Below are 19,641 nucleotides of genomic sequence, written 5' to 3'. Positions count from 1 at the left end.
ATCAGGGTTGGAAGGGACCTCAGGAGGTCATCTAGTCCAACGCCCTGCTCAAAGCAGGACCAATCCCCAACTAAATCAGGAACCCTTCCATTGCTGTAGTGTCTACACTACAGAGTGTCACCGTAGACAGACCCTGAGAGAGGGAGTGTGAATTGAGCCAGCAAATGCAACCTTTTATGATTATTAGAGATGGCAAAACTTGCCTGACTAGAATGGTGGATGCAGTGTAATTGTAGCCGTGTCGGCACCTGGATACGAGAGGGACAGGGTGGGTGAGGTAATATCTGTTATTGGATCAACTTCTGTTGGTGAGAGAGAGAGAGAGAGAGAGAGAGAAGCTTTTGAGCCATACAGAGCTCTTCAGTACCTTTCCCAGAGCTGAAGAAGAGCTCTGTGTGGCTCAAAAGCGGGTCTCTCTCACCAGCAGAAGTTGGTCCCATAACAGATATACCTCACCCACCTTGTCTCTTGAATGGTGAATATGAGCTGGGAAAACTTTATTTTATTTTTTTTTTGTTTAGAAAAAAGATAAATTTAGCTGGCAGGAGAAATTTCCTCAAACTCTCATAACTCTAATTAATCGATGGCCTCTGTAGAGACAAATGGAAACATACAGACACTGATATTTCGACTGCGTGGCATATCTGATGCAGCCTGGGTCTTTTATGTTTAAATTATGTAGCACATGGTAAATAACATAATAACCCAGACTGGCATTCAAGTCATATTTCTATGTTTTTTCTTAACTCATGTATACAATCATACAGCCTACCTGCCAGGTACAGCCTGCTCACATATTTCACCTGTCCTACTTCCTCAAGAGAGAGATTTGATTTTTACACCTATTGTAAATATGGGCTTCAAAAAGGTCTAATTTAAATCAAGGAAATCAAGTTCAATTTGAATTTAATTCAGACCTTCGTTACAGTTTGGTTTACATGATGTTATTCAAAAGAAACCGACTCTTCTTAGTGCTCATTAAACACTGGACAGGTCATGCTTTACTGTCCTTTTTTATGGCTGAGCAATTTCCTGCTGCAGCACATCGGCCAGCTATACAATTATTTAATGACATTGTTTTTCTCCATCTGAAAGACCTGAGCCCCTTTCACTGTAACGTAAATAATGAAGTGTCCAGGGTCTGCCTGCCTGATGGAACAATGAAACCTCTGAGTTAAACATTTCCTGTAAAACATTGCAAAGATAATGGGCAGAAGATGCTTCTCCAACTTTCAGGGCATGTTCCCTGCTTTGTGTCTTTCAATCCATAGTACCTTTTCCCACCACTCTCTGTCAAGATGCTGTCTGAAATTAGACTATTTATTTCTGCTGGTCTGATGAATGAACACATACTGCAGGATCTGCTGATTTATTTATTTTTTTTAAAATACCTGGTTTTGTGTCTAGTGTCATCTCTTAGTGCTCCTGTTCTTGAGGACTTAAGCTGTCTTGGTGGTTTGGCTCCTGTGATAAGTGGTTTTGCTTTCAGTGTAAACAAAATAGTTTCTGGAGTGAGGAAGAAATTGCGTGCCTAAACATAAGTAGAAACAAACGGAAGAAATTGGTAGATGCCCAATATATCACAGATAGCTTGCAAAGTGGCGTTTGGGTTGGGTGATAGTTATTTGTCCCTTTCTGCTGGAAGAATGACTATACTGTAATTGACCAGTGTAGCCATTTCATTGGTTTTCTGTAAGGCTGTGGCTGGCTCTGGATTCTTCACAGGCAGGATAAAACCCCCATAAAAGCTCTTCATTATGCGCTACTATTCTACAGAAGGAATTTTCTTCCTGACCCCAGCTGCTAATCAGTTTATTGCCTGAAGCATGAAGACCAATAGCAAAGATAAAAATTATAAGGTGTCTCAGCTGCTTGACTGTGGTGACCCAGCTACATCTGGAATGTCAACAACTTCATTTCCACACCGATTGGCCTATACATTTCCCATCGTTGGATTACAGTAGATATTGACACTGGAATGACTGTTCCACAGAGCCGTGAATGTTTGCAAGCAGTACCGTTCGCGGTCCCTTTGGTAGAAGGCTCCTTGTGATTAAGACAACTTGGTAATTATGCATCTGACTGGAGTAAAGCCAACCCTAGAATCAGAGGGCCAAATCAATGGTAATTGCAGGTGCACAGCATCTTGGGATTGAGCAATAGAAACGGAAAATAACTGTCTCATCTAGCTGATCCCCGGCCAGTGAATGATTGTTCTCTACAGAATGTTTAAAGTCTTTATTGGACTTCCACTACTTCCAGGGGGAGACTATGCCACAGCCTAATATAATCAGTGGCAGGAATTTTTCCTTAATAGTGAGCCTAAATTTTCCTTTTTTCTTAAAAAGAAAAGGAGGACTTGTGGCACCTTAGAGACTAACAAATTTATTTGAGCATAAGCTTTCGTGAGCTACAGCATCCGATGAAGTGAGCTGTGGCTCATGAAAGCTTATGCTCAAAGAAATTTGTTAGTCTCCAAGGTGCCACAAGTCCTCTTGTTCTTTTTGTGGATACAGATTAACACGGCTGCTACTCTGGAACCTTTTTCCTTAATATCTCAATACACCTTTAAAGCACAACGTGCAAACTGTTTTGCTACTGAAAGGAACAAATATTTGAAGAGGGAGTGTTGTGTTCAGGTGCTAGGAACCCCAATGCTGGGCCTTTATTTTTTGGTTCTGTAGGGCTTTTAACTTTCTTTCTAAACACAGATGCAAGAAGGAAACAGGATTTCAGTTTCACATCTGATGAAAGGGCAGCTCCTCCAGCAATAACCACCCGGCTCTCCACTCAAACACCCTGGAACGAGCTAGTGCTGATTTAGAGCTGTGTTTGTCAGGCACGGAGTCTTAAAACACCAGCCAATAGAACAATAAAATGCAATGGCCTGATACTAATGAAACATGTTGTAATTGGGGGCAAAGTCTTAGTTGGGGCTCTTGGACTGGCTTTTTCCACATGTCACGTGCATAGTTTGAGTTGCACTGTGGAGGGCAGGAGCTAAAACTCACTGAAGTCAATGGAAGGACTCCCCTTGATTGAGACTCAGGACTAACTCCCCTCGCTGTGGGCCAGAGAGTTCAGCTTAAAGGTACATTAAGTAATTTTGTCTCATTTCCTCTTCCAGATGGCCGTCCCATTGGCGTAGAAGGAATTCAGGTGCTGGGGACAGGAAACTTAATGATTTCTGACCTCACTGTGCAGCATTCTGGGATATACGTGTGTGCTGCTAACAAACCCGGCACTAGAGTGCGGAGAACTGCCCAGGGAAGGCTAGTCGTACAAGGTAAGATAACCAGGGTACTATTGGATAATTACACCCATTTAGCTATTTTCTTCACCTCTTCCTAGCCCTGTGTAAAGATCTGGCCCTTAACTGGTACTGGTTCAGTTTTTCCTAGACGTTCTTTGCATTGCATGTTCATGAAGAGAGGAAAGTTTTTTTTTTTAGAAGTACAATTCTCCCCAGTCCCCTAGGTAGGTACTCACATGGCTAGCCTGGGTCACTGTCCATGCTGCTGTGGCCAGTGCCATTTTTAGGAGCTACCTCGAGCAGAGCTAGTACATGCCTGTGTGCCTGAGCTGAGAATGATCATGGGACACAAAGCCTTTCCGTTCGGCATCCCTCGTTCGTTTGTATCCAGCCAGGTCAGTAGAGAACGGAAGTCATTAATGTCCAGTGGTTCTTCTGTTGCCTTTGTGAAACAGGTTGAAATGCCTCCATCCAGTTCTCGTGATCACAAAACTCACCTGCCATTAGTTAGCACCCGTCTTAAAGGACCAGCAGGGAGCCTAAAGGCTGAATGGGCCTGGAGATTGATTTACTTTCTCCCCTTGACCAGTGGTCCCCGCAGGGCAGGGTTGAGGCCCACTAATAAGGTGTCGTGGAGGAAGCTTGTAGTGATGCTGTGTTATACCCGTTCTCTGCAGATAACAGAGCTCGCTCACCAGCGCATCTTTCACCAGCATGACTTTTATTTTGTACAGTTAAGACTTTAAGACAAAACTCTGGTTCCGGACGGTCAGTGGGCAGAGGACCCACCATGATGGACTCCGGCAACAGATGATGAGTCTGAGCCACCCACGAAAGATTCGAAGTTGAGCCCTTTTAAAAAGTCACCTGTGACATTCCCCGTATTGTCAGTGCCAGGGAAATGCAAGTTCCACCATTGGCCCACAGCAATAGTCCTGACAGGGCCACTTCTCATGGGCCTTCCAGCTAGCAGCCAGAACCAGGCGCTCCAAAACTCACGGAGCCACCAGTCTCCATGGTGAAAGGAGCCAGGCAAGTGTTTAGAAAGACAACACAGCTGGCAGGGTGGAGCTGAATGGTAATAATCCTCCCCTGATTACAGGCACTCACCTCCTCCTCAGGCTTGTCCACTTACAGCATCTCACTCTCTCATCAGTTCACTCATTAACTGTTGACTGATGATATCCTGAATCTCAAATTATGCATCTCTTGCCGGAGTGGGCTAATTTAACCTTTCATGCTAGTGACAGGGAAAGTGCTCTCCTTCCCCGGTGATGCTCACCTATCAGTTACCGAGAATCACATGCTGGGTTCATAGCTGTATCTCTTGCTACCACTGCAGAAGTGATATCAGCTCTAAAACTCCTGATCACTCAATACGTGTATTCCTTCCAGTGCTGATCTATGGAAAATACTTAGGTCACATGGTACTGGCCTCCTTTTTGTTCCGAGCTGCTAAATCACACTAAAAGAAGCTGAAAGTATGTGAAATCCCCTGCCTGTAAGCAATTGCTGTAGTTGCCACTGGGATGTTATACCATTGCCAGCGGGAATGGAAGGGGGTCACACAGCGATCTCCCTATTAAGATGTGGCCCACACAGTGGAAAAGTTTGGGAACCCTGGCATTAAGCATTTACTTCTATAGCACAACATAATTGAGAGCGGCTGTAAGGTCAGATTTCTTTGTATGACACGTTTCCTCCGCTTGCACACTCCAAGATAGACACAAGGGATGCTCTCCATTCATCTTGAAAGTTAAAGGTGCTGAATAAAAGCGCCGCTAATAATTCATAGCAGGAGTAAGGCAGATTCAGGTTTTGGAGCAGTAAATCAGCAACTGCCTGGAATGCAGCCAGATGCAGCTACAGAGTCTAAAGCCCCTGGATTGGGATGGTATGGGGGAGTGGAAGAAAAGCAATTTAAAAGTACTTTGCATCTGGTAGGAGATCTTTTCCAAGAGTATGCATGTGGTAAAGGCTATTGAACCAAACGTGGTTGGGGAGCAGACAAGGGAAGTTTTAAAAAAATGCAGCTAGTTTAAAAATCTTCATGAAAGTTGCAAAATTAAAAGCTTTCCGTATTGCTGATGGCTTCCTCTTTAGCAACAACATGATAAGGAAAAGGAATAAGGAAGCTGTTACATAGCCAAACTAATTACAAAGAGGCAGGGTTTAAAATCACATCTGTGAAGACATGGGTTCAGATTCTGATTTCAGATATGCTGCTGTAAATCCAGAGTTACTCTACTGACTTCCATTGGGGTTACTCTAGAGTTACACTGGTGTAACTGAGAGGAGGATCAGTTCCTAGGTTTCTAATGAAAGTGCTGTCACAGCCATTGGGGACAGCCTCCTTGTCATGGAGCAAATGCTTTTCCATTAAGAACTAGAAGATCAAAAAGGTCTATGAATATGAGGAGCTGGCGACTGCTTCTCTGTGCAGACATAGAAGGGGTGTCCTGCTCTGACTGTTGCTAGCTGAGTTGTATCTGGGAACTGTTTGGAATTCAGAGGTACAGCAAGGGTCATCCGATTGAGTGTGTAGTCTCTTTCCAAGGGCCGAATCCTTCCCTTGTGGAAGCCAGTGGCAAAACTTCCATTGGCAACAGAGTTTGTGCCCTCAGTGTGGTCAACTACTTTCACTGCCAGCAGCTTCTGCTTTATCTGAACTCTGTATTGTCTGAGTTTTCCCACTCAGAGCTTCAAGTCATTGTTTTCAGAGGGGTGGCCGTGTTAGTCTGTATCAGCAAAAACAAAGAAGAGTCCTTGTGGCACCTTCGAGACTAACAAATTTATTTGAGCATAAGAAACTGCCCAGAGTGAACTATAGAGACTGTGGGGTTTAGCTTTATCAAGGTATCAAAGGTGTAAATTAACAGATTAAGGGGGAAAACCAATAACAATGAAACAAGAGTCTGAATGATTTGGGAGGAGCTCTGCAGAAGTGCTGGGCCTCCAAAACAATGCCCAAGTCCCCACAGCACGATCTTTCAAGGTGCTAATAAATAATACTTTCATTCCTGTTCCGTGAGGCTCTCACCATGCTTTCCAGACATAAATCAGTTAACCTTTGCAATACCCTGTGAAGAAGGCATTCTTGTCCACATTTTATAGGTGGGGAAACTGAGACAAAAAGAGGTTAATGTGATTTGCCTAGTGTCGCACAATAAGTCCGTGGAAGAGTTTGGAAGAGAACCCAGGAGTCCTGACTCCCATTACTCAGTTTCAGTCACTAAGTAATGCTGCGTCCCAAAGATCTTAATGAAATTCTTGGCTGTAGGTTGGGCTGAGATCTTCACATTTGATGTCTTCACTCTCTATTTGAACACTTATTCTATTTCAGTGATAATTATCTTTCTCATTTTAATCTCCCTTTTAGATCGGCTAATACCATTTTATTATCCTCCTGGGACTTTTCCTGCCTTCAAAGGTTAGGGTCTCAATCTCTCTCACTCTCTCTCTCACTGCCCTCCCCTATCCATTTAGAGTTCTTTGATCTCCTTTGTTAAGTCCCTACACAGAAAAGTTTCCGTTTTCTTCTGGGATCCTAACACAGACCTTTGAATATCACGTTGTGCCATGTTACAAGTGAAAGTCTTGTGAGGGGCTGTTTTAAAAGCAGGCAGTGTCTAAATACAAAATGGAGGGTGTTTGTGTGGGATGGATGGGGGAAGCGAAGGGGTCAGTGACAGTAAAGAAACTAAATCAAAGCCCTCTCTTTCTCTATCTCCTGTACGATCTATTGTGCTTTATTATGTGTTTGGTGTCATAACAAACTGATGGGCTCTGAATGGCCAGATGGTCACAGTGTTCTCCACTCCATGCTTCATTGCCTCCTGAAAGCTATGGAGAAAAATGAGATCCCATCTCACAAATGACTGTCCATCTTGAGAACACATTTTAGAAGGCTCTTTCTGGCAATCACTGCCTCATATCTCTGTTCTCCGCTTTCAGAAATGGGTTTTGTTCTTTTGTACAGTGGATTCTACAGCTCATACTCTCATGTGAGCCATTCTGTTGATTTCGTTAGCGTGGGATGCAGGATCAGGCTCCAGGTTAGAATTAATTCATAGATGTGCTGCAGTTACTGTGTTATGTGTTGGAATTCTTGGCATTTGCATTGCTACAGTTGTTTGCCCTAGCTAAGGAGCTCTTAGCATTTACACCCTAAATTTATGCCATAAAAATGTGTTCAGGATCTCACCATGAAAAGATTCTTATTGACTTCACCAGCTGTTGGATCAGCTCCATTGAAAAAGGGACATTTGCAAATTTCAGATCAGGGTTTGACTTTTGAAACTCCCCAAAGTTGGAGATACTCTGCCCTCTTTTTCCTCTCCAGTGTTCCTTGGACACGTGCTGTGTCAGTATCCATACAGATTCTCAGCCTCGGTGCTCAGTGGAAGCAGAATTTTACTTTGGATTATTAGCCGATCTCTCATAAAAGTCATGTGTCATGTTTTGACCAAACATGTGCTGTTTCCCCACAGTTCTCCCTCAAGTGGACTTTTGAAGTTCAGCCTCTGTTTCGATATTAAAACTCTGGGCCCAATTTTCAAATTTTTGCCCCTTAGTGTGATGTCCACATCCTGCATTACGGATACTCAGGTCAGTATGTAGGTACATAAAATGGGCACACATGCTCCTACTGTAGATCCATAATTCAAAGCCTGCCTAGTAAAGTAGGCTATTATAGCTGTTAACCATCTTATGACTGTTTGAACCTGCATGAAATGAATTTGGCGGGGGGGGTCCAAGTCCCAGTAATATGGAATCATAGAAATGGAGGGCTGGAAGGGACCTCAAGAGATGATCTAATCCAGAGGTTCTCAACCAGGGGTCCAGGGTGCCATGGGGGGCCGAAAGCAGGTTTCAGGGGGGCCGCCAAGCAGGGCCAGTACTCTCTGGGGCCCACAGTAGAAAGCCGAAGCCCCACCGAAAGAGCCTTAAGCCCAGGGCCCCTATCCCCACCACCCGGGGCTGAAGCCGAAGCCTGAGCAATGTAGCTTCCCGGGAGCCCCTGTGGTGTGGGGCCCCGGGCAACTGCCCTGCTTGCTAACCCCTAACACTGGCCCTGGCTTTTATGTGCAGAAAACCAGTTGTTGTGGCACAGGTGGGTGGTGGTGTTTTTATAGCATGTTGTGGGGCCTCAGAAAGAAAACCCCCTGAGAACTCCTGAGCTAGTCCATCCCTCCACTATGAGGCAGGACCAAGTATACCTAGACCGTCTCTGACCGGTTTGACCACAGTTGTGACTAATGACTCCCTGTTGGCCATCTCAGCCGAGAGATCAAGGCCTGAACGGGCCCTGGGACTGAACTTTCATGTCCCAGCTAGATGCAGTCCCTCCATTTAGGCATGTAGATAATGGCAGTGTAGGGAAACTTGCCCTATCACTGCATATGATGCATGGCACCTCTTGTGATGCTAAGGGGGTGGATTATCAGAGCGGCTGCACATCTCCAGCTCCCGTTGGCTTCAGTTGGAGCTGAGGGTGCTCAGCACCTGAGAAAGTCAGGCCCAGACGACTTCACGCTCCAGGACACCCAAAATACTTAGAAACAAATAACAATAATGGCCGTTTCATGCTTAGCTTGGTGTGAGTACCTGCTGATGAGACAGGACATTCCCCCGGGGATCGATACAGCGTGCCATAGATCTTCATCACATCACGATGCAGCATAGCTAGGCCCAGCCAAACTGATTAGTGCATTTGTTTAAACATTTCTGAAGATGGTATTAAGCTTTATTGCTTTTTGATACATATGTCACGCCTTTAAATAGTCATTAAAACCGTATGATCTCTTCCCTGCCTCTTATTATATCCTGGATAATCAAGCTTTCTATCCGCTCACTGCACTTCAAACAAACAAGAGCTGAGATGTGCCCGGGTTTCCTCACCCTGAGTTTGATGTTACCACCTTAAATATAGCTGTGGATCCGGGTGAAATGGGTTTCTGGTTTTCTCCCCGCTATGGCCTTTTGTTGTGTTAAGGTGGAGGGAATGGAGGCATTTGGGCGAGTGAACCTCCTCTCAGGTGAAGTAAGCATCCATAAGATGATCCATCCATTATGAATGACAAAGGGGGATGGATAGCCTGGAACAGAAAGATGCTGGTGTGGGTAGGGTAAGGAGAGTGGGAATATGCAAGGTGTTTCAAACTGTCCACCTTCTTCTCCTAAACCCAGCAAAGAAAGAAAAATATTCAGTAGATGCTTATTGGCAACACGTTAACTATTGGGGAAGGGAAGGGCCAAGTGACCTTCCAGAGAAATCAGGCCTCTTCCTAATCTGTGGATGGGACAAAACAATCTTATCTGTTTTCTTAAGTGTTTGGAGCTCCCCCATTGGGAATTCCCAGTCTGTTAAGCACTGAATTCTGCTACATCCTAAACCAAAAAAAGGCAACCAACCCCTCAGACAGAGACAAACACCTACAAGATCTCTATCATGCATTCCTACAACTACAATACCCACCTGCTGAAGTGAAGAAACAGATTGACAGAGCCAGAAGAGTACCCAGAAGTCACCTACTACAGGACAGGCCCAACAAAGAAAATAACAGAACGCCATTAGCCATCACCTTCAGCCCCCAACTAAAACCTCTCCAACGTATCATCAAGGATCTACAACCTATCCTGAAGGACGACCCATCACTCTCACAGATCTTGGGAGACAGGCCAGTCCTTGCTTACAGACAGCCCCCCAATCTGAAGCAAATACCAGCAACCACACACCACACAACAGAGCCACTAACCCAGGAGCCTATCCTTGCAACAAAGCCCGTTGCCAACTCTGTCCACATATCTATTCAGGGGATACCATCATAGGGCCTAATCACATCAGCCATACTATCAGAGGCTTGTTCATCTGCGCATCTACCAATGTGATCTGTGCCAGCAATGCCCCTCTGCCATGTACATTGGCCAAACTGGACAGTCTCTACGTAAAAGAATGAATGGACACAAATCAGACGTCAAGAATTATAACATTCAAAAACCAGTTGGAGAACACTTCAATCTCTCTGGTCACTCGATTACAGACCTGAGAGTGGCTATCCTTCAACAAAAAAGCTTCAAAAACAGACTCCAACGAGAGACTGCTGAATTGGAATTAATTTGCAAACTGGATACAATTAACTTAGGCTTGAATAGAGACTGGGAATGGATGAGTCATTACACAAAGTAAAACTATTTCCCCATGTTATTTCTCCCCCCCACCCCACCCCACGCCCCACTGTTCCTCAGATATTCTTGTTAACTGCTGGAAATAGCCTACCTTGCTTGTCACCATGAAAGGTTTTCCTCCTTCCCCCCACTGCTGCTGGTGATGGCTTATCTTAAGTGATCACTCTCCTTACAGTGTGTATGATAAACCCATTTTTTCATGTTCTCTGTGTGTGTATATAAATCTCCCCTCTGTTTTTTCCACCAAATGCATCCGATGAAGTGAGCTGTAGCTCACGAAAGCTTATGCTCTAATAAATTTGTTAGTCTCTAAGGTGCCACAAGTACTCCTTTTCTTTTTTCTTCCCCACACTTGCACTTGCCCGTCCCCTGACATAAGCTGGTCCAGCCCACTAAAGCATATCAGCAGCCCTGCTGCTTGAAAAACACAGGGTTATGGTATTAACAATTTACTGCAGTAACAACTCAACTTTTTCCCCATCAGACCCTCCACCTGAGCCTTTGCCCCCCTTCTGTGCGAACGGTTTTGCCTGCTTTCTGTAGCAAATACAGAGGTACTGAATGTGTGTATCTGATAGTGCTTGCCTCAAAACATTCCTCTGATCACATTAGTTAGCTACACAGGCTGTATCATTTTAGGCATAGTTTAGCAGAGATGCTATGTCAGGTGTTGCACGCGGTGGCCTGAATTCTGATCTGCCCTGTGTGTGAGAGGAGGCACAGGGACCTCTGCTGCACCTGTCTGGGGCCTGGGCAGAGTGCTGCTTTGCCCGCTCCTCGCCACCATGCCCAGCATCTTTCTAAGGGCCCCAGGGGGCTTGGCCAGGCCAAGTCTTCCTGTCCCATACCTGATCCCACGGCTGCTAGTGACTGGCAGTAACTGGGGAGCGCACGTATCACCTTTTAAAGGCAGCAGTAAGTGCTGCTGCTAAATGCATTCACCCAGCTCCCCCTGTGACATTCTGCCTGGTCTGGCCTATGCAGGCGAAAAGTTCCAGGCTGGCTCCACTTGGCCACCGCAGCACCACACCCCTTCCCTTCCCAGTGCAAGAGCCAGAATTCGGCCTTATGTTGTTCAGCAGCAAGCAGGAGGTTGCAATAGGAGCCTTGCGATGCCAGCCAGTAAGGACTGTTTCACGGGGAGCAGGGGCGGTGGAGAGGCAGGAGTCGGTCCCAGAGGTGCACTCAGGCAGAGGCAATGGGAAGAGAAGGGGGTGGGAGGCTGCCGATGTTGGGTGCATCCTGTTCCTTCTCTGGAGATTTTAAGCAAGTGAAACCTGGAGTCTGGTGCTTGATCTGGTTTCGTTTAGTGAAACAGCAGAGCAGAGCGGGGCCATGCTGAATCCAAGGGGATGGGTTTTTGAATGGTGAATAGCGTCCCTGGCTCAGTGCCAGTGGACACAGCTATACGTTTGGTTACCCTGGAGTAAAATACGACAGTGTCCCAATTACTCCCTCTTGACACCAGCTAATGAGAGAGAATGAGAAGAGAGAGTGACTCCAGAAGTGTTCGCTGGATGGCTTCTTTCCTGGTTAAAAGATGTTTTCCCTTGAACAACTAGCGGGTTCAGGTTTTTGGGGGGTAAAGGCAACCAGCCAAGTGGCAGGGGTTTAATGAAACAGTATGAATGGAGTTGGAAGATGTCTGTGTCCTCATTCAGTGCCTTTTAGCGCACCTGCAGCATTGAGGGCAAAATGATCTGCAGGCTCCTGACGAAAGCGGGTGGGCATCGAACTGCTTGCAGAATAATTGTGCTTGCAAAATTGCACCAGCACAAAGGCGAGGGAAGGTTAAGTCACCACTTGAAAATTAGGTCCCCACCATGTCACGGTCTCACTGTACACCAGTTAAGCAATGCAAAGCCATCACTTCCTGCAGGGAACAGGGTTCCCCCCCCTTTCTGTTTGTCATTCTTCTACCAAAATCATCCTCCATTTTAATTTAATTTAAAAGTTAACTTTGTCTAGGAGATGAAAAAGTTGGGGTGGGGGGAGAGAAAACCCATTGATTGGAATCCAGGGAAGTTTCAGCAGGAGGTTTTAGGAATATGTGTCCAGTAGGTTTCTAAGATTAGGTTCATTATTAGTCTCCGGCTCCTGAAAAACTAGCCTGACTATGAACTCCGTCAGTGGAACACCCCCTACTGCTCGCATAAGTCAAGTTGACAATGCTCCACTTCTCTTTGATTATTAAAAATGAAAGAGCAGGTCTCTTGTGAGGAATATTTAGTTGGATGATTTAGTTGGGGATTGGATGATTTAGTTGGGGATTGATCCTGCTTTGAGCAGGGGGCTGGACTAGATGTTCTCCTGAGGTCCCTTCCAACCCTGATATTCTATGATTCTCTTCAGTGGGTTTTTTTGTATTGCCGCTCTCAGGGTTTGCCATCTTTATGACATTGCTCTTCAGTGTCAATACCTTTAGCTTGCTTTGGCCTTGGAGCCGCAGTCAGGATGCCATTTTCTCGTACAGCTTTGATTGTGAAAGGAGTGGGGGTTGGCTTTTTAAAAAATCCCCTGCAGAGTCTATACCAGATGTCAAATACACACACAAGGGTGGCCGTGCGGCTCTCTCCTTGGTTATGCTAGCGTAACTCTGAAGTAGCTCCAGTGGAGAAAATGGAGCTGTCTGGGTGTATAGGATTTACTTGGTGGGAAAGGAGAGTTGGACCCAGCCTTTAGACTTTTCCTCTCATGAGGGGACACTTAATGAACCTTCACGAGACTGATCGTTCTTGCAAGGGAACAAACCACCAATGTTTTCATCTCATGAACAGTCTCGTTATGTGTATTGTGGTCACTGCTGGCTCTCGGGAGGCACCATGTTAACATACCCACCTTGTTGGTGCCAGTCTCTGTTAGCAGAATTATTTTCCTTCTCTCTTTCCCTCCTTTTGCATAGAGGCCTCAAGCCGATTTGTAAAATGAGGCGGAAGTCATGTCACTCCTTCATTTGCATGGAAATATGGCATTTGAACAAATTATTTCCCAGACAGGAATGCAGCGTGCTCCTCCTGCCTCTGTCTAAATAACTGGCAAACATCTATTTGAAATAAGACTTTTAACAGGCTGCTCCGGAATCAGATTTCCCAAGGTTGGAGAGTTCTTGGTCTTCTGCAGTGATGTCACCTGCGCGGGGATACTTCAGAGGTGTCATGGAGCCATTTCACCTCAGGCTGCACTCTAATTGCGTACTGCTAGTTAAGCAGGGAAGGACCTGTTCTGTACAGGCCCAGAAGACTGTTTTCCATCTGAGTCAGTAAAGAACAAACAGCCCAGAATCTATCTAGCTAATCTGCTTTTTATAATCGCTACCATCCCCTTAGAATTTGAGCAATTCCCAAAGAAACAGATTGACAGAGCCAGAAGAGTACCCAGAAGTCACCTACTACAGGACAGACCCAACAAAGAAAATAACAGAACGCCACTAGCCATCACCTTCAGCCCCCAACTAAAACCTCTCCAACGCATCATCAAGGATCTACAACCTATCCTGAAGGATGGCCCATCACTCTCACAAATCTTGGGAGACAGGCCAGTCCTTGCTTACAGACAGCCCCCGAATCTGAAGCAAATACTCACCAGCAACCACACACCACACAACAGAACCACTAACCCAGGAACCTATCCTTGCAACAAAGCCCGTTGCCAACTCTGTCCACATATCTATTCAGGGGACACCATCATAGGGCCTAATCACATCAGCCACACTATCAGAGGCTCGTTCACCTGCGCATCTACCAATGTGATATATGCCATCATGTGCCAGCAATGCCCCTCTGCCATGTACATTGGCCAAACTGGACAGTCTCTACGTAAAAGAATGAATGGACACAAATCAGACGTCAAGAATTATAACTTTCAAAAACCAGTTGGAGAACACTTCAATCTCTCTGGTCACTCGATTACAGACCTAAGAGTGGCTATCCTTCAACAAAAAAGCTTCAAAAACAGACTCCAACAAGAGACTGCTGAATTGGAATTAATTTGCAAACTGGATACAATTAACTTAGGCTTGAATAGAGACTGGGAATGGATGAGTCATTACACAAAGTAAAACTATTTCCCCATGTTATTTCTCTCCTCCACCCCACCCCCCACTGTTCCTCAGATATTCTTGTTAACTGCTGGAAATAGCCTACCTTGCTTGTCACCATGAAAGGTTTTCCTCCTTTCCGCCCCCCGCCCCCCCGCTGCTGGTGATCGCTTATCTTAAGTGATCACTCTTCTTACAGTGTGTATGATAAACCCATTGTTTCATGTTCTCTGTGTGTGTATATAAATCTCTCCTCTGTTTTTTCCACCAAATACATCCGATGAAGTGAGCTGTAGCTCACGAAAGCTTATGCTCTAATAAATTTGTTAGTCTCTAAGGTGCCACAAGTACTCCTTTTCTTTTTGCGAATACAGACTAACACGGCTGCTACTCTGAAACCAGCCAAACAATGTTACAGGGAGGGGTCCCTCTATCTGAATTTGATTGGAAATGGGAATGGGTGGGGAGAAAATCACAAAAGACCAGTGGCCTAACTTTCGTCCCTGCATCCTGCAAGGCAGATGGGTGAAATGAACCCCGTGGGGTGTGATTTTTTTCAGCCAGGCTGCAATCCAGTCTCTGATTTTGTGGTGGCAAAGTTTTGTGCATACATTTATGTGTACTCACACAATTGGAGGCATGCACTGAAAAACAGGCCCTGTATGTACATAATTTGCAAGGTGCTTCAAGGCTTACAGAGGGTGCTATATAAGCCAGGTAATAGCAATGATCAGAATTAGTCATTATTATTATTATTCACATTGCTCTTATCCGACCACTGCACTGGACCAACCACCAAAGCCAATAGAAATCCAGGATCATCCCATGATTATAGTCCTCTTCAGAGAGAGAGGCTTTATGTTCATGCAGGGTAAAATTCACTCCTCTTCAGAGGGTCAGCCCTACATTGGTGCAAGACATAAGGCTTAGGTGCAAGTAATGAGGGCTGGTCTGCGCTTGAAAGTTAATTCAGATTAAGAAAGGGTGTGAATTTAAATATCAGTAGCTATTCCCGAATAACCCCAAGACCGTAGTGGATCGTGGACCTTGGGCTGTCTCTCTGCACATGGGGTGAATTTCACTGTGGCTGCCACATCTTAGGGAAGCCTGTTTGTGTCCTAGATTTCTGGAAGTCTGGTGATGTAAGTGTGGCAAGGAAGGGATATGTGCATCTTTCATGGCCATGCCTGCTAATCTTCTGCTTGGAAAATGCCTGCCTGTGCAGTGAGCCTCCCTTACTAAATAACCTAGCTTTTGTCAAAAATATTTAATGTCAGTAAGCCACTTTGTGCCTTTGGGCTATAAATTCATTAGACCTGTGGCTGTAGTTTGTTTGTCTTCCTAGGAACTGCTGGAGATTGCAATTGGATTCGGGTCTTAGAAGCAGCAATATGGAGTGTATTATAGCTTTGCCCTTTGAAGCGTAACTGCTTGTGTAAACTCAGCTATTCAGGCATGCATTTCAAGCGCCGCTTTCTGGATCCCAATATATTGCTCTTTTCTGATAAATGATTTTAAGCCTCAGATGAGCTGCTTGGAGGGAGAGAAATCATTTCCTGTTAAAATCCAGTGAAAAGTCAGAAACGTTTGTGACTATTGTGAACTGAGTAGCAATCAGAGATGTTCTGGCTTCTGCCTCCAGGAGTTCTGGGTCCCAGGCTGAAGACTTGGGCACACAGGGCCTGCTCTGATCTGTTACTGGTCTATGAACCTGCAGCAAATAGGAATCTGGTGAGGAGAGAATGGCCAGCCAAACTTTTGATATGTTACTATTGTAAAACCATGCTGTATGTAGCTGCCAAAACGTTTGTAGCTCGCTAAGAGAGCATCATCTAGCGGAGGATGTCAGGTGTCTGGGTTTCCACTGAAGACATGCCGCTGACTCTGGGCAAGTCACTTCACCTCTCTGTGTCTCAGTTTCCTCATCTGTGAAATGGGAAGAATGATACTCTCCCTTCTCTATAAAGTGCTTTGGGATCTCTGGGTGATAACCACTGTATATGAGCACATGTTCGTCTCTGGCTGGCTGTGTATAGGGTAAAGAAATGAACTCTCTTATTCATCTGTCTTGTTTCCTTGTGGCTCCCTTGTCCATCTGTCTTGATTCACCTGTTGGCTCTTGTTTTATAAATAGATGGGAAGTTCTTTGAAGCGAGGAACAGCTTTTTGTTCTATGAATGTATAACCCCTAGCACAGTGGGGCTGTGGTCCATGACTGGTGCTCTTACACGTTACTGCAGTACAAAATAATCATATTTGGAATGGTATTGCCGGAAACTCTCATAAATATTTGTCTCTTTGAATGAAGCAATGCTGATCGCTAACAAACTCCATATTGCTCCACAGCCAGGCAGATGGAAATGAATGTGGCTCATTTGAACTCCATTTGCACGTATATGGGAAAACTCTGCAGCATACTCCAATTTCCAGAGTGATTTGTATAGCTGAAGAGCTTGAGCTCCCGTTTAGAGAGAGAATTGTTGTAATATGTTGCATTTGAGCATTGGAAAGCTCTTTGCTAACATTAGGTAGACCTTGTGCCGTCGCTCCGAGTTCGGTAGCATGGTATTTGTTGTGAAGGTGGGTAAAGGGAGTCTCAGAGACGACTTGCCCAAAGACACATTTCAAGTCAGTGCTGGGAATAGAACCCAGGAATTCTGACTCCATGCCCAGCACTCTAACCATGGGACTTCCCGTAGAGTGCAAAGCTATGGTATAATTTGCCATTCCTGGCTGTGTGTGGGCTGGGGATGGAAGGATGTGAAAGTGGCACTGGAATGATGCACACTATGTTTGGGGGCTCACACTTTCAAACGCGACTGCAGAGCTGCTGATTTGGCACCTTCACCAGAGCTCATTTCATACAACTTACACAATCAATCACAAGGAGAAAGAAGGAATGAATCCAACACTCCCCAGCACATGATATTAAAAAAACATATTAAGGGAGGTGATTCTGGTTTTTGTATTTCATCCCTGTGTTTGAATTCATTCAGATCAACAAAGTTCCAGCAGGTCCTTTCTAATGTGCAGGATTCATTTTTAAAGAGCCTTCATCACATGGGCCTTGTACCAGCATATCACTGGCCCAGAGCCATGGTACCATTGCTGCAAAGCCATGGTAAGCAGCCAGAGCTTTGTGGTTCAGGGTAGCCTAATATAATAACACATCTCTGTGTAAACAAACAAGCATCCAGGTCCCTTAAAGAGCAGGAAGGGGACCTTGTGTTTTTAAATGACTAGCCCACCTGGCATCAGTAGCTTATCCAATTACTGAAAATTCCTTCTCCCCAATTAACCAGCCCAGCTCTATTCTTTAGTTGGTTACAGTCATGGTTACAGATGGGCAAGCACGATCTATAATTATCTGTAGACAACACACACCTGTCAAACCTACCAAGCTACCTCTGGATCTGATAAACTGTGGTGGTTTTCTGTTGTCAGCCTTCACCACACTCACAAAATCTACTCAGGTTATTTTACACCAAGTGATTAGAATGGGCTTGGTGCCAGGGCAACATTGGCTCCTGGCAGTGTTCCTCATGCTTCACTTTCCTTCCCTTCACAGCCCCTGCTGAGTTTGTGCAACACCCTCAGTCAATTTCCAGACCTGTAGGGACAACTGCGATCTTCACCTGCCTGGCCCAGGGAGAACCTCCCCCTCAGATCACCTGGCTGAAGAACGGGCAGATCCTAGAACCGACTGATCACATCAAACTGAAGAATAACAACAGGTAAATCAGCTGGCAACAGATTTCAGCTTCATTGAGTTGGGTGGAGGGAAGACAAAAAGGTCAGTGCTGACATGAAACATACCTCCAGGATCTGATATTGCATTGGTGTAAATCAGGTGTAAAACGCTACTCGATTTAATAAATTACACTGGTGTAAATTGGAGCAGAATTCTTATGTGTTGGGAATTTCACCAATCTCTAAATAATCATTTTTAGAAGTGTGCTATCCATGCAGACATTTATTTAGATGCAGACCCAGGATCGATACGGGCAGCAGAGCAAATTAATTTCACCTGTGCATTACCTTTTGAATAGAAGACAGTTGAGGCTAATTTGTTATGAAAGTATAATCCCTTCATTTTTGACTGGGGTTGTTGAAGTAAGTACTCCTTAAGTAACAGTGACTGACAAGCCTTTGCAGTGATGCTACTTTTTGGGACAGATGCTGACAAACTCTATCCTGTGCATTGTCGTATCTGTGTCTTAAACGCCCCATGTTCTGCTGGACAATAGTTAAATGAGCGATCCCAAGACACTTCCATTTCTGTTCCTTGATTGCTTTTGGAGAGTGAAAGCGCTAGCTCAGAGTGAGGATAGAGCAGAAGAGACTGGTCACTTTCATATGTGTAACCCGAACAAGGGGACACTTGTAATGAAAGACTCTCTGACCTCCCTTACAAGAGGAAGCTGAACTGAGGGCCATTATTAGTAACAACCAGGGCTCCAATTGTCAGGGAACAGGAAGAAACACACACTTCTTCCTTTATTAAAATAGAGCAACTAATTATATAGCTAAAGAAGACCAGAAAGATGGTCTTGTAGTTAAACATTGACGTAGACCCAGGAGATCTGGGTTCAGTTCCCGTCTCTGCCACTGACTCCTTGTGGGAAGTCACTCAATCTCCCTGAGCCTTAGTTCCCCATCTGTAAAAAAGGCATAATGGTATTTTTCAGCTTCCACTCTTTGTCTGGCAAGCTCTTCAGAGTAGGGACTTCCTCAGTTTAAATGTCTGCACAGCTCATAGCATAATAGGGCCTTCTTTAAAAGTGGTGGGGTTTTTTTATGGAACTTGCATCAGGGGGTTCCCAGGTTTGCTGCATCTCTATGATTCCGACCCCATGTTTGCTCCGTTCACAAATAAAAAAATATTTTTACTAACCAGCCTTGTAAACTCAGTCAAGATCTGAGAGCCAAGTTGGGTTCTCAGCTTGCGTGTAATTACCATAATCATGAGGCTGTAGGCCAACTGCTGCCCTCGGTGACCTCTGTGCAACTCCCTTTTTCTCAGATTCTGGCTTCAACTACATTGGTGTGGTTTTGTTGCCTTCAGAGAAGCGGCATGGGTGTAACTGAGGAAATAATTTAAAGGCAGTGAAGTTGCAAAGGTGGGTCTGCAGTTTGAACGCAGGCTGTGATACAGCAAAACACG

General features: G+C 45.0%; 1 protein-coding gene across 1 annotated transcript in view; it reads left to right on the top strand.

Annotated features, from left to right (window-relative positions):
• The window catches only part of IGDCC3 (immunoglobulin superfamily DCC subclass member 3), a 192,784-nt gene that overhangs the window by 126,093 nt on the left and 47,050 nt on the right, over positions 1-19,641 (top strand). The window contains exons 6-7 of the mRNA XM_038419930.2: positions 3,128-3,286; positions 18,046-18,211. Of these exons, the coding sequence (XP_038275858.1) occupies positions 3,128-3,286; positions 18,046-18,211 (325 nt within the window). The remainder of the gene's footprint in view (positions 1-3,127; positions 3,287-18,045; positions 18,212-19,641) is intronic.

The sequence above is a fragment of the Dermochelys coriacea genome, chromosome 10 (assembly GCF_009764565.3).
Source record: "Dermochelys coriacea isolate rDerCor1 chromosome 10, rDerCor1.pri.v4, whole genome shotgun sequence".
Classification (NCBI taxonomy): Eukaryota; Metazoa; Chordata; order Testudines; family Dermochelyidae; genus Dermochelys; species Dermochelys coriacea.
Note: the sequence above shows the minus strand (reverse complement) of the source record. Positions and strands in the feature narration are given on the sequence as shown.